Here is a 19362-nt window from a genome sequence, read left to right on the forward strand (position 1 = left end):
AGTAAGGAATAAGAAGGCAACCTCGAACCTTTTTTATTTGTTATTGTTGGTTTATAATACTAACAGAAGTGAGAAACCGGGTTTCGTAAAGATAAGGATGGACCGTGGCAAGTCGGCGTCGGGAACGAGGGGTTCCAAAGCGAAAATTTCGCAACAGCTGCCCGACTCCTTTATTGCGCTCGGGGCAAAGCCCGGCACCTCTAGGGATGACCCCAAACGGCCGAATCCCTTGTCAAAACCTACGATTAGCTCTTCGGGTAAATCCGCGCTGCAGATAAATGAATAATTTTACATTCTTTGAAATTGTAGCTCCTGTTGACAAGCTGAAACGTGATGCGAGCTCTTCTAGCTTGTCAGGCCCCGCCTCAAAGAAACTCAAAGTGGGACTGCCCGGCATTGCTAGAAGTGCATCGGTCGGATCTACGGGACTGATGCCGGTTGATCGTCTGGGCCAAAGTTCTTCCAGTGTAGAGCCCTGGGAAAGTTTGGCAATCGAGTGCGATATTAATGAATTATTCGAGAAAGTTATTCACAGCATCGAGTCCGACAACTCCGAGGCGACTGTAGGTGACGGGGCTTTATTTTCGTCCAGCTATTACGAGACGATTTTCAGGCGGGTCTTATTATCGGCATTGTGAAAAATCTGAGGGTAAACAAGTCGAAACCGTGCAAAGTGACGTGGTCCGTGCTTTTCTGCGTGGCCTGTCTGAAACCCGACATCTTCACCAACGAAAATGTAACGGCGGCCATGGTCAGTCTGCTCAGGAGGGACGTGAACGCGGGCTCAAAGGGGGCGCACAAGGGAAACTCGCACGTGCACCAGATATTCCTGAACTTGTTGTGTCACTCGTTTTCTGACAAGGAAAACTGGCCGGAAACCTTTGTCAAGCTTTATGTGGAGGACGCGATCGGTGACAGGGTGATCATAGACAGTCCGTTTGCGAAACCTTTCGTGGACAACATCGTGACGGCTTTCAACACGAAATTACCGCCCGCCTCGCTCCTGAGGTCCGATACTTGGACGTCGGCTGCTAGGGACACGTCCAGCCCTTTGACGGTGAACAGTTTAGACGAGGACGAAGGTGAAATTCTATTTTAATTTTATTTGTTGTTCCACCTAACTAATACAAGTCTCAAAAGGCGAAGTCTAACCTAAAGAAACTCAACATTAACCTAGTTAAAAAAAAAGAAAAGCATCACGACCACATCACATTTTGTGTATTTAAAATCAAAATTATTCATTTCAGTTCAAAAATAGGCCCTCGGGAGGACGAATAAACTTAACATGTTCTGTCAAAATCAAATAAAACATTGCTGAATAAGTAATGATTATATGAAAAAAACAAAAAAAGAGGTATTTCTTTGTATCGCTTTTTATAGGTTTATTTGACAATTTAAATTATTACATTAAAGTTATTTGCTCATCCCTTACTGGTGATTTTTAAGGGAAACTATTTTTCCGTCCAAGGATGTGGGCAATGGGCGAGTGTCCAGAGTAGATATGGTCACGTTTAAAGCAAAAAAGAAGCAGATATACTGTGGGAAACGTTAGGGTAACCAAATATATAAAAAACATAGAATATTATTATATACACAGGGGGTTTGTATTTTCGTGGACAAGTAACAACTTTTTTATTTTAAATAGAACACCCTGTATATTCAATAATTTTTGAATTCCTACTTATTTTGTATCTTTTTAAACAGAAATAAATAGTTTAAAAATAAATAAATCGTATAGCCATGAGAATACCCCATTTTTATATTAAAAAACAAAACAACTTCATTAGTCAATTTTTTTATGGTTACGGTTATTAAAAAAAAAACAAATCTCATAAAACGTTCTTCTAAAAAAAATAAAAATCTATACAACTTTTTTGTAAAAAGAATAAATAAGCATTTGAGGAAATAGTAATTGTTTTCTATTTTATTAGTTTTTCTATTATTCTTTGAAAACAGTGTTTTCTGTATGGTTTGTCCATCTGGATATTTTTCAGCAAATGGTTAAACAAATTTTAAAACTTTTGTGTTGATAACCTAATTAGAAGGTTTTAATTTTCATTAACAATTAATTGGCGGTTATTATAAAAAATTACGAAAATAGCTTGTTGCCATTAGAAAAAATAAAAAAATATTTTGAACGATTTTTTTAAATAAAAACTTGTTGCTTGTAAAATGCAAATACATTATAATACTGTAAAAGAATAACTACACACTTGTTCACAATTGTTTTTTTATATTTTGTCACCTATAAACTTTATGTAAGTTACGAAAACACAGAAACAATAAAAAATGTCGAAAAACTGCAAAAAAAAACTTTTGCTAGTTCAGGTGTATATATATATATATATATATATATATATATATATATATATATATATATATATATATATATATATATATATATATATATATATATATATATATATATATATATATATATATATATATATATATTCTTAAAGTATAGTCATTGACCATGGATGCTGAAAATTCCATAAATTTATCTCTTCCGGTTGATTTTTAATCCATTTTTTAATTAAAAGTGCTTAAAATTTTTGAGGGATCAATTTTCCATCATAAGTACTTATAAAAAATAAATATAGATTAGTTTTCTATGATCAAGTGGTAAATGGGGGTCCACCTGACGTGATCTTACTCAATTGGATTTAGACGCGTCTCCGTTGTTAAATTGTGTGTGTAATTCAAAATCTATTGCTACCTGTTTTTATATGTAAGTGTCGGAATATAGTCATATTTGATAAAGGCGCGGTGTTGCCGAAACAGCTGCCATAAAGCATTAAAAACTGTCAAATTCCGAACATTTTTTGTTTTAATTTAATGTGCGTTAAATGGATTTTCGTCAAGTAAAAGCCACCTCAGTCCGATTAATAAAAAATACGTTTTTTACATAAAATTCTAACTCTAGTTGTCAGTATCTAACTTTTTCTTCTGTTTTTAGTGCTTAAAGCTACTTCCTTCGATTCGAATATGATCTTAAGCTAGACTTTGCCTTTTCGGATATAGGTAGTTTCAAAAATGTCAACGTATGATTTTTCTTCGACAAAACAGCGTTCGGCGAGCAGAAACTGCTCGTCGAAGGTTGGCAGACGAAAACGCAGCCGCGGTACGTCCACGCTCAGGAGCAGGTCGAGCAGATCGTGCTCGAAGCCATCAAGGAATTGCTCGCCCGTCGCCAACAGCCCGAAACCATCAGCAAGAACTTCGTGCGATTCCTCAGCACCGCCTCCGGCCTGAACGAGATCCGCGTGATCGGGGTGTCGCGCATAGAGGCGTGGCTGCACAACCACAAACTGATGAAACCCGCGCAAGAGTTGCTCGCCCACCTCTGCTACAATTGCTCGGCGAATTCTCAGCGCGATCTCGAGGTGATCGCTCAACTGAGCAAGCTGAGACTGAAGAACAAACCGATGGTGAACTATTTCAACAATTGCCTGAGGGAAATGGTGGTCGCGGTGCCGGAGAACCTGTATCCCCTCCTAAAGTATACCATCTACAACGAGCTGAGCAACGCGAGGAACCCGAACAACCTCATAGTCGTCGGTGCCGTGTTCCAGGTCAAGCCGGATCACGCGTCCGACGCGTTCGCCGACATTTGCCTGGTAAGATGGCGGCGCTTGCGACACGAAAATATTTATTTATTTTTCTTTATTCCAATTCCAATCGAAACGAACGAAAACATCCAAAATGAAACTGTCGAAGCACTATCACAGGTGATTTACATACGTCAAACAAGAAGGAATAAAACGACATATTAAATAAGAACTGAAAGTTCAGATTTTCACGAAATTACATATTTTCACGTGACAATTGTTCCGACAACACCGTGTCTTCATCAAAAATAAAAAATGACCATAAAATCTTAATTAATGATGTTTTGAGAATTTAAGTTTAATAATGGAGAGGTATAGTCTGTTCATAGATATAATAAAGTGATTAACTGATACGAATTAAGGAAAGAACCGGGCAAGCTGTAAAAATGAAATATGGCCGAACAGGTCCGTACTTTGCTTAGAATTCAATTATTTGGGGTTTTGTTAGGAAAGATACTAAACCATATTTATTTATTTATTTATGTATTTATGTTTAAATCTAAAATAAAATTACAAATTATTTTTATTACCTACTTAAATTACTTAAAATTATTCACATAATATATCAGTATCACTATCGCTATCATCGCCTGTTCTAATTATTATTTGTTCTATATATATGGGTCTACGATTGTTCTGCTCTTTCTATATGTTTAACACAATTTTCCCGACTTTGTGGAGGGATGTTAAAAACTTCGGTTTTTCAGGACATTGGAGTTAACACGGGGAAAACATTGTTACGACGAATGGCAGATTTCAGGTTTTTAAACCAACTTTCAAATAAATCAGCGTGTCTTCATGGTAATCCAGAGAAAAATCTTTAATATTTTTCGCAGACGGAGAAAGACCATTTGGAATTTAAGCATCTTTAAAGCCAGCATGCAAAATAGTTATTCTTTTACCTCTTTTTGATGGCGCGTTTGTTTTACACTTGTCAGTGGAGTCAACCCAACCCTTTTCCGGGGTATCATAAGTGTCGAACCAGGTTTCATCCAAGTAAATAATTGGCCTTTGATGTTCTCTGTGAATCCTATTTTTTTCTAGATATTCCAGTCGCCATTTTCGAATTCTAAAAGATTTCATTAAAACTTACCTTTGTTAATTTTTTTAAATCTAAAACCCTTGTGTTGAATACACTTCAATAAGGTAGAACTGAGGTGGCTTATATATATATATATATATATATATATATATATATATATATATATATATATATATATATATATATATATATATATATATATATATATATATATATATATATATATATATAATTTGCGATTTTAATACAACTTAAAGTCGTTTCTCGCATCTTACTCGTGAACGCTTTCTGTCTCTCCAGTCCTCTTCTTGTAGATTTCTGTGGGTCATTGCGTTTCTTATACCGTCTCCCCATGTGTTTCTGGGTTGACATTTCTAATAATAAAAAAGACGTTTTTGAGGTAAAATCGCTAACTCTATTTATTTCCGTAATTATTGTTTGTCATAACCTTTTATAATTTTATATTTCGGGCTTATAGATTTCTGTAACCAATATCAATATAGTCACTGTTTCTGGGATTCTCATCAAATATTCAATGGCAGAAACAAAAATAAAAAAAAGCGTCAGAAAATCGCTACTCCTTATATTTCAACCGGAACACGGCAGTTCAAACGTTCATATCGGTCGCAGGAACTGCTGCTGAGCAAAGACGATTACCTGCGCTCGTTGCGCGCGCTGCTCAAAGAGATCAACCGGGTGCTCAGGCACGATTTCAACTTGCTGAGCGTGGTGCACGCGCTGCTGCGCGAGCGCAAAGACACCGTCGCCACTATCAAAGACCACGAGTTCCGCGAGAGGATTTTCCTCTCGCTAGTCGATCTGGTATCGATGTGCATGCTGCTGTGCGTCAGCCCTCAAGTGAGAGACGCCGCCACCCAGACCAAACGCGACCTGAACGTGCTGAAAGCGTTCAAGATGCAGGTGAGCAACATTCAGCGCGAGTGTGTCACCTGGCTTCACGATTCCGCGCTGCGGATTTACCGACCCAACGTTGCCGACTTCCACCACGGACTGCTAAAGGTGAGCCTGCCGAGTTAGTTACATTCAATTTCCGATAAGTTTGCCTTTAAAGTCCGGCCCCTTAACGGGCCTTAACCTGTCAAATATGAAAATGCTTCGAGGGTTTCAAAGTGGTTTTATAAACGGGCATAAAGGCTAAATACCAATTTCAAAATTAAAAGTCGAATATTTCAAAATAAAATATCCATAGTTAATGTTTTCAATTAATTATGAAATTTTCCCCTTAAGGAGTCCATCCGCGGACACATCTAATCAAAAGTAAACATGCTTATATTCCGAATCAAAAGCTCACGAAATATTTCTCAGGGACTTGCACATACATAAATTAAAAATTGAAAGGTACTATTGATATGTCAAGGACGGAGGGTGCAGAAGTAACCAACATATACTACTTTGCTCGATTATTAAGAAGTCTATTAACGGACCTCCGCCTTATGGGCCGAATGGGCGTGGTTTCCAGGTACTGTTCCTCGAACAGGCGGAGCACTACTACAAGGTCGACTCGTGGCCCGGGGAAAACGAACGCAATCTATTCCTGCGACTGGCCAGCGAGGTACCCCTGCTACAGGCCACCCTGCTCCGCGTCCTGCTCATCGGCATTTCGAAGGAGCACCCTATCGCTCCGACCGACGCCATCGAGATCGTCGATCAGCTGATCAAACGAGCGGCGAATCTGCCGCAGGACTGCGTCCCGCCACTGGTCGTCGACAAAGTGGAGATTCTCGACTTTTTCTTTAACCTTTGCGGCTACAATTACCCGGAAAACATCACGCTGCCGCACGGCTACGCCCCGCCCAAATTGGCCATATCGAGCATCTACTGGAAGGTGTGGCTCATCCTGTTGATACTCGCCGCTCACAACCCGCTCAGCGTGGGCAGCCTCGCGTGGAATAAGTATCCAATCTTGAAGATGTTCATGGAGATGTGCATCACGAAGTAAGCGCACTTTCATCATACTTAGACTAACGCCGATCCTACCGGCTGCGCCTTTTGGAAATCAATTTCATTGATTGAGTTCAGAAGTAAGATGCAATTTTTGTAAAAAAAATACAGGGTGTTATTAAAATGATATTGTTTAATTTAAAGAATGAATCTCATAGTTGAGGCACAGCAAGCAAGTCCATCGCTAAAACGATCTCACTTCAGCAGTGAGATGAAATATTTGTAAAAAGAAGCATAGGGTGTTATTGAAATGACATTGTTTAATTTATAGAATGAATCTTATAGTAGAGGGACCGAGTGTAAAAACACTCGTTGCCAAATCGGGCGGCCATCGCTAAAATGATGTAACTTCAGAAGTGGGACGCATTTTTTATAAAAAAAGTTCATGGTGTTATTGAAATGAGATTACGTATTCTAACTAGTGAATCTAGGCCTCGCCCTGATGTTTTTTTCATATTAAATGCGTGGTTGTATTGTGGCAAACTTTATTGACTTGCTTATCGTCTCTCATTATTTTAACCAGGCTGTAACTGTTATAACTAGTATTTTCACGATCTGACCCTGACTATTTTGCTACCAAAATTTCATCCCACTTCTGACGTTACATCATTTTAGCAATTTATCTCGTTTTCGAAACGTAAAACGTCACTTCCGCGCAGCCATTTCTCGTTCCCGCCGCCGACGATGATGTCCCTGGAGGAGGACTACCAGCTGAAGGAGCAACAGCTGATCGTGCTCGAGAAGCAGACTATATTAGAGTTCGAGTCGCACCTCGCGGCCGCGAGTACCAAGGCCGAGATCAATGAGCAGACGAGCCTGCTGCTGCCCCAGCTGATGGAGTTGAACCCGCTCGGACCTGCGAGACGGCCGCCCCAGCACGTCCTGGACGTGCTGCAGACGTTGAACAACTCTCATCGGTTGGGTCACCTGCTGTGCCGTTCGCGTCATCCTGATTTTCTGCTGGACATCATGTCCCGTCAAGGAGGTAGGTCTCGTTCGCTTTCATAGCTCGGCTGTCCCAAGGCAAAACAAAATGAGGATAAAACTTACTCTTTATAAAATATCTGGATTCTTCCTGCGTCGCTCTTGCTAACGTTTCGCCAATCATCCTGTTGGCTTCTTCAGAGCTTGACTGAAACTGCTTATATATTGTTTGAGGGGGCGGAGCCAAATAGTGGTGATTCCCATGTAAAGACCTGAGTCGCGGTTAAGATTGTTAAATCGCTTATAGATTTCGTTTAGCTCCGCCTCCCCTCAAGCGATACATAAGCAGGTACAAGGAATTAGGTCCGTCCGTCGAAACCTCAATATTTACCGGGCCGGCTCACATTATCTCTCCTCCAGGTACGTCCCATATGCCGTGGCTCGCGGAGCTGGTGCACAGCTCGGAGGGCGTGCTGTCGCACCTCCCCGTCCAATGTTTGTGCGAGTATCTCCTGTCCACGGCGCCCGCGGAGAAGCTCACCAAACACGGCCAGCTGCTCGCTCATCTGCGCACCGTGGTCAACGGTAACGACGCGCAGAACGCCTGCGAGGTGCTCGAGTATCTCTTCCGACGGCTGACTTCCGATCATGGGGCGAGTCGCTCGCAGGCCACCAAAGGCCTCGGCCTGATCCTGTCCCCCACCGAAGACGTCGACCTCGTCGGCGAAAGTCACACCAACTGGTTGTCGCGGTACATCGCTCAGTTCGCTCACTTCCCGCTCATCAAGCCGGTGCTGGTGCAGTTCCTGCGCCAGGCGCTGCAGATAGAGACCAACCCCGCCGTGGTCTCCAACTACATCAATTTCCTGGCCACGCAGGACTGCTACGAGTCGTTCGCGGAGCTGAACGACCTGATCGCCGACCTCTCTTCCGTCGTCATCGAACGTCACAGCGTCGTCTCGTACGTGTTGCCCGGGGAGGACCGCGTGACCCTCAAGAACCTGGTGAGCGTGTTCTGTGTGTACACCGCCAAGGCGAAGGAGAACGCCGAAGAATCGTACGGGGTGCAGCAAAACTACAACAACGAGTACGTCATCGTGTCGTGGGGGACCGGCGAACAATGCGCCATGCAACCGCTGGTCATACACGCGGCCATAGTGCTCCTCACCTACGGCCCTTTGGACGATTTCGAGCCCTTCGACGCCCTGCTCGACACGTGGTTCCCGTCGAACGCGGAACACCCGAGGGCTTACTCGCCCGACACGTCGGAGACGACGTCCTACCTACCGGACTGGGTGAAGCTGCGCATGATCAGGTCGAACGTGCCCAAGTTGGTGGACGCTGCTATCGAGAAGCTCGAACCGCCGAAACTCGTGCTGTTCATCCAATCGTTCGGCATCCCCACCAATTCGATCAGCAAACTGCTCAACACTCTGGACAAGGCGACCATCTTGGATCAGAAGCTGGTAGTCGACTCGGTACTGGACAAGACCTACATGATTCAGCTGGTCGAGGTGCAGAATAGGCGTGGGGCGGTGGGCGGCGACATTTTCGTCAAAGCGATCGAGATGCAGGTGGGCGGGGTGCCGGACGCCGACGTCACCATAGCGGTGGCGACGAGGAGGCCGCCCCCCGTGACAGCCGCGAGGTTGAGCCCCGGCTTAGAGGGCGACGGCGACGCCGTCCGGACGCTCGCGCTCGTCTACGACGCCGGGCCGGGCGTCGACAGGAATCGGCCGATCTTGAAGCTGCTGAAGGTCCGTGGCCCTTCTTTGTCTGTTATCTGTAACGCGGTACATTTGAACTAACGACGGTAACTCTCGAACGGTCCCAGCTGCGAGGTTCTTTTTGAACACCCGGATTGTAATTGGCAATAGCTATGATAGCTATGAAAGGCGGCCATCTTATTTTTTTTTAAACGTATTGTGAAAAAAATTTGAAAATTGCTTGTTTCGGGTGAGTGGTTGGTGTCAAACCGTATAAAAAGGGATAATTACGACCGTTGTTGTTTCATGATTTAAAGTAGCTTTATTTATTTAAATTCGGCCCTTTGTACGGTTCAATATAATTTGTTTTTTGGGTCTTAAATTTTTCTTTTTATTTCTTTCGTGTCATAAAATTTCCCTTGTTCATCTGGCCCCGTATTGCCGATATTTATTATTTCTTTTGTCGTGTGTGGCTCAAAAATTTTGGATATTCACTGTTTTTTTTTTGTTATTTCTCCCAGTAGGGTTAAATGAACTACCTGACCTTTTCTCTTTTGATGATACTGTTTGCCAAAATTAAAACTAATGAATTACCGGTTTTTGAGTTAGTTCTGTTGAATTAAAAAAAAATTCAATCTTGTGTGCCGTTCTAAAATTTCGGGTATTGTTTTATCTTATCCCGTTTTGGCATTATTTTTAAATTTATATAACCGTTTTGCTTTTAAATTCATTCAACATTGGGACAAATGAGCTACCAATTTTTTTTTTTAAATCAGATGTTTGAATTTCAAGTTTGATTCACTGTTTAACTTGTTTTTGTTTATTCCTCCAAATAAGGTTAAATGAACTACCCACCCTTTTTCATTTACTCTTGCATGGCCCAAGGTTTTTTTTTAGTTTTTCAATTTATTCGATAAAATTTCGATTTTTTTTTTCAAAATTTAATGGATTGTTTTAATATATTTTTTTATTTAGTTCCTTTGAATTCGTTAAATTAAAATTCGTCCAAATGAACTACTTGCGTGTTCCTTTTAAATTAATTTTTAGGTATTATATTCCTTTTTTTTATTTATTATTATACACTTTTTTTAAATTAGCTTTGTTTGTTCGCATTGGAACTAAGGAACTACCGGTTTTTCCTTTAGTTTTGTTGAATCGAAATCAGTGTTTTCATCGTAATTTCAATTGTTGGTAATATTTTTAAATCGACGTGATTGTTTTGGTTAGTTTTTTTACTTAATTGTATTCGTCAAAATTGGGACAAATGAACTACCGATTTTTTTTCTATATTATAAATTTTTGTATGTAAGGTTTGCTTAACTATTTAACTTGTTTTTGTTGACTTCCCTGAAATACAAACTCTCTTTTTCTCTAATTTTACTTGTTATGTTGTACTTCATCTAATTTTTTCATAGTTCATAAGCGAAAGAATAAAGACACGGTGTTGTCGAAAAAATTGTCATGTCATAATATATAATTTCGCGAAAATCTGAACTTTTAGTTCTTATTTATTCTGATCGAAAGTTCAAGTGATTGAGCTAAAAGTTTCCGTAAACTGAAATTAAGGACAGTTCTATGCCTGTATAAATGGCGCAAAACCAAATAAGACTTTTTCACCAATACCACGAATCTAAGTCTACAATCAAATATAAAAATATATAAATACATTTGGGATACTCGTTCAATTTTAGGTTTAGGAGAAAAGAATATTATACTGGATTTTTTAGCATTAAGTTGAAGATTATGGCTAGAAGAACATAGAAATATGTTACGCAAATCCAAATTGATTTAAATTGAAGCAACATCGAATAATGTTGGATCAACAGAGTAAAATAGCCGTGTGTCATCAGCAAATGAATGCAAATTCAAATATTCGATGGATCTATAAATACCAGAAATACAAATTAAGAATAATATAGGTCCAAGGACGGAACCTCGCGGTACACCTGATGAAACAGTTAGAAATTCAGAACTTACATTGTCAATGGTAACTCTGTGATAGATGTTGGCTAAGTAGTTTTCAAAAACTCGAGTGGAAGCCGTAGTGACGCACATAAGTTTATGGTCAAGCGATCAAAGGCGAAAGATATAAGTGCAGTCGCAAGACCATTGTCTAAAAAACTAATAATGTGATCGTTGATAAGTAGACCAACAGTACTAAAACCTTTAGAAAATCTAGATTGACTGTTAGTGACAATAAGATTTGTACATTTATGAATTTCTCCAAAACTTTAGATAACGTTGGAAGAATACTGATTGGACGAAGGACTGAGAACTGGCTGGGGTTGTTATTTATTGCCAAGCAAACTTCCAAATAGGAGGAAAATAGCCTACTTCAAAACAGCAATTAATAATATGTGTAACGCATGGCGCGGTAATATGGAGGGTCATCTGAAGCATTCTAGATATATTCGAGTTGAACTAGCGATTTTTTATGTTAGGTGGTATTTCCAAAGTCGGTCGATTACAATTTCCGTCACGTCAGCGGGACTTCAGCAGTGGGAACAACGAAAACTTAATTTGCTTCCATGGTCGTTTGTTACAGAACGTCCAACGGAACGGCAAACATCTGCGGAGCATGTTCGAGGTGGTTTATTCCAAACCGATAGAGCAGACGGTCGATCTGGTTACACGCTACGGCAGTTTCTCGGCTTTATTTCGCTTGGTCTTCGACGGGACGAGCGATGCTAGAAAAAGTAACTTGGCGAGGCAGCTGCTCGCGCTTATACCTGCCAACAACAGCGTGGCGGCGTTCCTGCGCCGCGGCGGCTACGCGGGCGGTCCGGCGAAAGTCGACGGAAAGGAAGGCGGAGCGGAAAAGACGCCCGACAACCCCGCCTTGCCGGACAAGTTCAGCGACAAGTTCGGCGAATTGCTGCTTAAAGAGGACGCGGAAGGCGAGAGGGCAGGGCTACTGGTCGATTGGTTGTCGGCCGTCGAATTGGAAATCGCGAATTCGGAGGATCACAAATTGCAGGTATAATCGGCGCAGTCGGTAGGACAAACAATGATGATGTTTCATTCGGGTGTCATTTTGATTGTAATTTGACACATTTGAACAGCAAAACAACAACCATTGACAGTAAAGGCGATGACGGATGAAGTTGGGATAGTTTTTTTTTTGGTAAAATTTTGTATGAATATTGCTCAGATTGATTAATATAGTTTCCATGTGCAATTTTTAAATTTTGTAGATTTGGAATACACATCCCATTTCCGTATCTCCTCTTAAAAAACTTGCGATGTCATCCATGCAGATTTAGGATAAAAATTTTCAGAAATTATTTGGATAAAAAATTATTAGAATCTATTTCTGAAAAGTTCAAAATTTTGTAATTTTTAAACTTTAACAATATAAATTGTTTTTTTGTAAAAAATCGCGAACATTATACGTTAATTTAATTTTAGTGAAAAGAGATTTTTTTCCATGTTAATTAAATGGGAAACTAATCAAAAAGAGGCATTTGAGAGAGTAAGAGCTAAAAAATTTTTTTGAAGCACCCCAATATGTATTGGGGTGGTACTGTATGAACGGCGCTGTCGGTAGGATAAGCGACGTATCCGGCTTTCGGCAGGTAAATCTGCTGTTTTCGCGCAAGGAACTGCACTTCCGTCCGCTGCTGATGTCGCTGTTGCTGCAACGGGCCAGCTGGAAGATCCTGCACAGCATAATGGCCCACTTGCTGAGCGCCGTCGACCGGAGCGCCATCTGCCCGGTGTCGACCCTCGATTTTCTCACCGCCCTGATAAACAGCCCCAAGCTGTGGCAGGGCAGGGACAAAACGATACCTAAGCATTCCCGTCCGGAGGACGTGCTGCAACTCGACGAGACGCAGGTAGGTGGCGCTCCAGTCGTGTCCTGTAGCTTCGGAGGTCGCGTTTTCAGGTGCACTCCGTCGTCAAGTACGTGCTCGAAGAGTCTGCGATCCACTCGGACGGTTGGAAATCGAAAATGGAGTCGCGGCTGCAGCTGCTGCTGAAATGTATCGGCGAGAACGCGGTGGGCGTGGTCAGGGCGTTATTTAGCGACGCCGACGCCCGCTCCCGCGAGCTGTTGCTGATGATTTACATGGCGTTGCCGTTTTCCGGACAGGACGAGGTCGAATTCAAGCCGGACGCCGGGTCCGACATTTACGCGAAGAACTGTCCTAGTAGCGTGGACGAGATATCCCACTGTCTGTTGAGCGCTCTCACCGCCACCTCGCGGACGAAAGATTGGACGAAGAAAAGCCAAGATTTGGAGATGTGCGCGCGCAAGTTGGCCGCCACCCATCCCGTTTTGGTTCTGAGACAACTGCCGATGCTGGCCGGCAGTCTCAAAGGTCGCGCTCAGTACGATTGGGGCGTGCTCAAGGGCAGGGGTCACCTGGCTCTTTTCGGCCAGGTGCTCGGCCTTATGGAACTCCTGCAGCCGTACATTTTCCACCAGAACACTACCCTGTGCGACCTCCTCGACACTTACTTCCTGCTGTTGCAGTATCACGGGCAGTCGAAGGATCTGGGACCGTTGGTGAAGCGGTTGGTGACTTTTATCCAAAACTGGATGATGAAGGACGTGAGGGGCGCGTCCAAGTTCCTGCAGGAGCACGGGGGTCTTTTGAAGTAAGTTTTGGTTCGTTTGAACTACCGCGAATGAGACAAGATCCTTTTTTTGTTCCAAGAAACTGGGACGATTGAGTTTTATTGGAACTAATGAAGTGCCTGATTTTCCAGAATATTCGCGGATATAAAATTTCGTCAATTTTTATTTAGTTGTATTTGGTCATATTTTTATTTGTTTGAATTTGTTGGTCAAAATTGGGCCAAATGAACTACGCGTCGAACATTTTTAGTTTCGAATGGGACATAATATTTCCTTGGAACGATTTAATTTTTCAAATTTCATTTTTTTGACATTAATTTGTTTTTTACCAATACATACATTCATTTTTTTTCTGTGATACAAGTTTTGTGTATTGATTGTGAATGAACTACTACTACTACTACTTCTTCATAATGTTATTCATTTTTTCATTCATTTATTTCTTATCAATTTTTTGTCCCATTAATTTGTTTTTTTTAAGTATTTTTGGCATTCGGAGTTTTACTTGGACCGATATATGTTTCTCTCATGGTCTTTTGATTTGTCAAATTTCTTTTTTTTTTCTGTCTGTCTATTGATTCGGAATGAACTATCTGCTATCATTCATTCATTTATTGCTGTTAATTTTTTGCGAATTCCATTAGTTTTGGGTATCGGCAATTTTACTTAGATGCATTTTTATTTCGCCCTCGTTTAATTTGTCAAATTTAATTTTTCTTTTCTGTGATACGAATATATTGGATCTGTTTTTTTCGTCTCAATATTTCTTTATTTAGTTTTTTTAGATAATTTTTTGAATTTGTTTTTCAAAAAATACCGAATAAAAAATTATGCATAGCAGGTGTGCTTAATTTATTTAACGAACAAATGCGTTTTCTCTTTTCTCTCTTTCGCCAACAATTGATGTTTTGATTTTCTTAATAAATTTTTCTTTCTTCATTAAAATTGCGATAATGAGCTCCCATTCGTTTTTTTTAATGATTTTTGATGGATTTTCCTTGTTTTTTTTTGAGGTCTTTCAATTTCTTTGTCCAAATTTCGTATAGCGTTTGACAATATTTATTTAGTTCGGATATGTTTTTTTTTGCTTTAAATTTGTGAGGAAGCATTGGGACAAATGAACTACCGAGTTTTTTCTGGTTAGCTATTCAATTTGGCTTTTTTTTTTGTCAAAATTGGGACAAATGAACTGTCTGCCTGTTCGCTTTCAAGGATATTAAGTTTGGAGCATTTTTTATTTACCATTATTTCAATTTGCCTATGTGTGTTTTATTCTTATATTATAATTCACAGAAATTGGAACAAATGAACTATTCGCCCTTTTTGCTGAGGTACAAGTCATTAGCTTTGTTCATTCAAATTGGAACCAATTTACTGCCAGTCTTGTTTTTCCTTTTAAGGCTTCCAAAAATTTTTTTTCTGATATAAAATTATGTGTGTTGCTTGTCTTGTTCCTTGTTTAGCTTCTTTTTTTTTCTATTTAAGGCAAATGAACTACCGATTATATAGTATTAAATGTTTTCAGGTTTGCGTAACTGCTTACCTTGGTTTGTTTGTTCCATCTCATTTTTCTTTTTTTAATGATATTAAATATTATTATTATTTCGTGTATTGTTTGTCTTGGCCCATATTGGCAACATTTTTTATAACTTACTTAGTTGCAGTATTTTTTTTTATTAATTTTAATTTGAATTTAAGTTGGGACAAATGAACTACCGACTTTTTTTCTATATTATTTTCAGCGACGTGCAGTTTAGTCAGCCGGGCGTCCGACCTCTCCTTTCGAGCGTCTCACTGCCCGTCATCGACCAGGAAAACTCCACCGACCTCCTAATCGGGGCGGTCAACGCTCCCACCCCAGAACTTTACCCACAACACTGGTCGAAATTGAAAAATGCGCTCCTGGCCCCGGACAACCTCAACGCCCTCCAGGAGATCGACCACCTCACCAACAAAAGGGCCCAATTGCTAGAAACCGTATCGCAGTACTTGTACGGGCTGATTGAGTCGCCGAACAACTCTACCAGGTGCCTCGCACTTTCTCTGGTCGTCAGGTGGCTGAAACACAATCCCAAAGCGGCATCGGACGCCCTACCGGCCATTTTGTCTTGTCTCGACAGCGAAAACGGCGACGTGATTGTCAGTTTGATGGAAAGACTGCCCGATCTGGTTCCCGTGATGCAGGAATACGCCAAGATTATTTTCACCAAGGTTTTCGAGCTCGGCATGCGATCCGAGCTGGTCACCACCGCGAATTTCACCAAAACCATCAATCTGCTTAACTTACAGTACGGGTGCTGAGCCACTACCCTTTAAACATTGTTATGATTCAATAAAGTATTACAACACCGGACGGGACTATTCGTAATTAAATAGAGCACCAGTCTACTGCGATTTACCCATGGTACAAAAATATCTGGATTTGCGGTTATGATGGGCGTATTGGAACGAAAAACAACCCGTTATCTGGTTATTGCAATAAGTATTCCTAATATTGTCTTCAAAATTCGGAAAATCTGTAACTCAAAAATATTATTTCGTCTAAATTCGTGAGCCGACCAGTTTTTGAGAACACCCTCTCTAAATATTTCATTTAGTACATTTCTAGTAAGAGGCCTTTGTGTGTTTCCCGAAATTCTAAACCGTCGGCTTTTACTGGTGCATTTCTAATGCATTGATGTCGTTTTCGGTCATTGCCCGTTTTTCCGAGCCATAACACCACCTGATTCTATCGACTTTGTGAAACTACGTTATGAATTTTTTGTGCCAGGCCTACAAACTTCGCTTTTTAGTTTAGACTAGCAGTCTGTACTTGCGTTCCAACAAAAACCGTAAGCTTTGACCGAAGGTCGTGTGCAAAAAATCCCGACGAAGATGACTATGTAATTTGCGCCCATTGTTTAAATCGCTTGGTCCCATAATACCGTCGGCCAATTACTTTTCCCAGACAACCAGTTTGCCGGTGCTTAATTCAAGTACCTGATCGTTTCTCCACGGGAAACTACCTGCAGTGAGTGTCCAGCGATGGCCCCTAACAGTTTGGTGGTCTCTTTCGTCTTGGTCGCGGCGACGGCAGCGGCGAAAGACTGCGAAGTGGTTCGGATCGAATCGGATACCGTCCACGGCAGTTGCTGCGTCTACTACAAGACCTCGCATAGCGGCGAACGGTTCAAAACGGACCCGCTGATGAAGTTCCTCAAGGACGTGCCGCCAGGAGGCGTTTCCACCTTGCCATCGAACGGAAGCGACGTTATATTTTTCGAAAATTCGCCGACCGGACCGAGCGGCGTAAAGCAGGTCGGTATTTTCGCGATGAAAACTTCGTCGTTTACTCACACCCCACCCACAATTAAATAAAAAACGAAAACATTCACGTCGAACCAAAGTATACTGTGGCATTGCTTCGAAAAAGCTTATATTTATGTCAAAGCGTCCGGCCAAGTCGTAAATGTGGTTTTAAAAATTATATTTCTTAAGTACTATTGATAACTGGTCTCCAATGTTTTGAATGTAATCAAGGATCCCCGAACAGTGTTCTAAATAATTTGACTTTTTTTTGTGGTCAGTGATACCTTCTAACTACCTGTTTGTGATCTATGAATGAATGAAAATATGTGTTTAATCTTACCAATTGTCTGTGGTGTGGATTTAGGTTACTGATGAGCATAATCGATACATTTTCATAATGGAAATAACGATTTCAATAATCATTGAAATAAACCATTATGAATGATGAGAGAAATAAAACTTGGTATTAATAATAAAACTTATTAATTATAAGATTATGTCGAATTACGATTACGATTATTTTTATAAAATTAATTAACCATTTATATTTCAAAAAACAATTCGAGTCTAAATTTTTCGGCGAAAGTTTGTTTCTTCTGGAATTTGTAATGATGTCAGTTTTCGAAAATATCCTTTCAGGAGACAGACAGGCAGTAGACTTTTGTAAATTAAAGTACGTACTGAAAGAGCTTTATTTCTTCCCGGCTTTTACATATATTAAAATGTGTGCCATCTTGCACATAAACTGAAGCTTTCTACTGGCAATATAATCCTTAAAAATGACCCTGGATGGCGCCACCGACGTAACAGTTTCGTGACCAAAAAGTCGGGCATAGACAAATACTGTTTTACCACAATGGCTTTTGCTGTAGTGGTACAATCCGAGACATTTTAGTCGAAATATTCCCATGCCATGTCACAATCTGAAGTGCCATGGTCGACTTCAGACTAGGATGAAACAGTCGCAGCTTTAACTGAAGTCTTGGCAAGTTCTTCAAGGCATTGTCTGTTCCTGAAAACCTCGCTTTTCATAACTTGGTCCCCAGACACTGGCGTTTACTGATATTTTGTCTGCCGAGCCGTCTTGAAATAGTTGCGATTAACTCAGTTTTCAGCTTTTTAGTTTATTTTATTTACAGTGCGTATATTGTCGTGCGTTTCGCTCTGGAACCCATTTTATCACATAGCTAGCACACTATAACACTATTTTATACAAATCTTTAATTATTACTATGTTATAATTGACAAAAATACAATAAAAAACGTTAAAAACATAAAACCAAAATAAACCAAACTTAGAGAGACACAGTGCGTGGGGAATTGATATTTACGAGTAATTGGTTGGTTGTATAAAATGGCTTCCAACACCCAAAAATCAAATTATCAAATCGTCATTCCTTGCTATTATTAATTCGAAGTTGTCGAATTATTATTTGGCCATAATCGAAATATAATCGCCCACCACTAATTTAGTGAGCGTTAAAACGGGAAAAACTAGGCTAAAAAAATATAAAATTAACATTAAATGTAGTTCTGAAATATGTATATAAAATATTTAAATATTACTTATTCCAAAACACACGTGCTGTTATTTTTCAAGTGCCTAAGACCCTTTGAATATAATTTCGACTGTACTTTTAAATTTGGCCACAGAACAAGTAAGATACAGATGCGACACTCTCGAAAGTGACGTATGCGGTCGCAGAGTTCCTTGATAGAGATGCGACGTGTTCCAGGTTAAGAAAAAACCCGAAGAGATGGCGAAACGGATATCCGAGAACCATCGCAACGTTAGTAAGGGACACGGGGGCGTGTCTAATCGGACGAGTAGCACTTCGGTACCCAAATTACTAGACAGGAACGCGGTAGACGTGCCCGGCTCGGGATGTCCCGGCGAAGCGGAGAGGGACGCCAGCGGACTCTGCGTGGACCCGTTTTGAAGCATCTACCACTGCGTTTGTGGAAAAAACCGAATAAAGCACTTAACGACTTCGTTTTTCGTTTAATTTTATCTTAATTTAAATAAAGTAAAGTCGAGCTAGGTCTCGTTTAAAGGAGAATTCCTTGATATTTTATACGTTCTTAAAAATTATAGTATGCATTTGACACAACTGGTTGTGAAGAAGATGGCGATTATTTCAGGAAATTTCAGGACTTTCCCACGAATCAATGTTTTATCGAAGCTTCCTCTGCATGAAAAGGTACTTTTTCGAAATGTCATTGTCATTGTGATTCGGCAAGCGACCA

At 40.5% G+C, this 19362-nt stretch overlaps 2 protein-coding genes across 2 annotated transcripts; both read left to right on the forward strand.

The window, feature by feature from the left end:
* Positions 1–7: 7 nt before the first annotated feature.
* LOC132704050 (integrator complex subunit 1) lies at positions 8–16177 on the forward strand. Its single transcript, XM_060673692.1, has 12 exons — positions 8–257; positions 310–563; positions 614–1082; positions 3070–3620; positions 5284–5673; positions 6134–6609; positions 7275–7600; positions 7960–9296; positions 11791–12222; positions 12821–13081; positions 13132–13847; positions 15570–16177. The coding sequence occupies exons 1-12, from the start codon at positions 98–100 to the stop codon at positions 16126–16128; spliced, it is 5931 nt and encodes a 1976-aa protein (XP_060529675.1). The 5' UTR covers positions 8–97; the 3' UTR covers positions 16129–16177.
* Positions 16178–16237: 60 nt separating this feature from the next.
* Positions 16238–19108, forward strand: LOC132704055 (uncharacterized). The gene is made up of 2 exons (XM_060673703.1): positions 16238–17124; positions 18852–19108. Exons 1-2 carry the CDS (start codon positions 16852–16854, stop codon positions 19053–19055), a joined length of 477 nt encoding a protein of 158 aa, XP_060529686.1. The 5' UTR covers positions 16238–16851; the 3' UTR covers positions 19056–19108.
* The last annotated feature ends 254 nt before the right edge of the window (positions 19109–19362 follow it).

Source organism: Cylas formicarius, unplaced genomic scaffold, assembly GCF_029955315.1.
Source record: "Cylas formicarius isolate icCylForm1 unplaced genomic scaffold, icCylForm1.1 PGA_scaffold_6__28_contigs__length_40554024, whole genome shotgun sequence".
Taxonomy (NCBI): domain Eukaryota; kingdom Metazoa; phylum Arthropoda; class Insecta; order Coleoptera; family Brentidae; genus Cylas; species Cylas formicarius.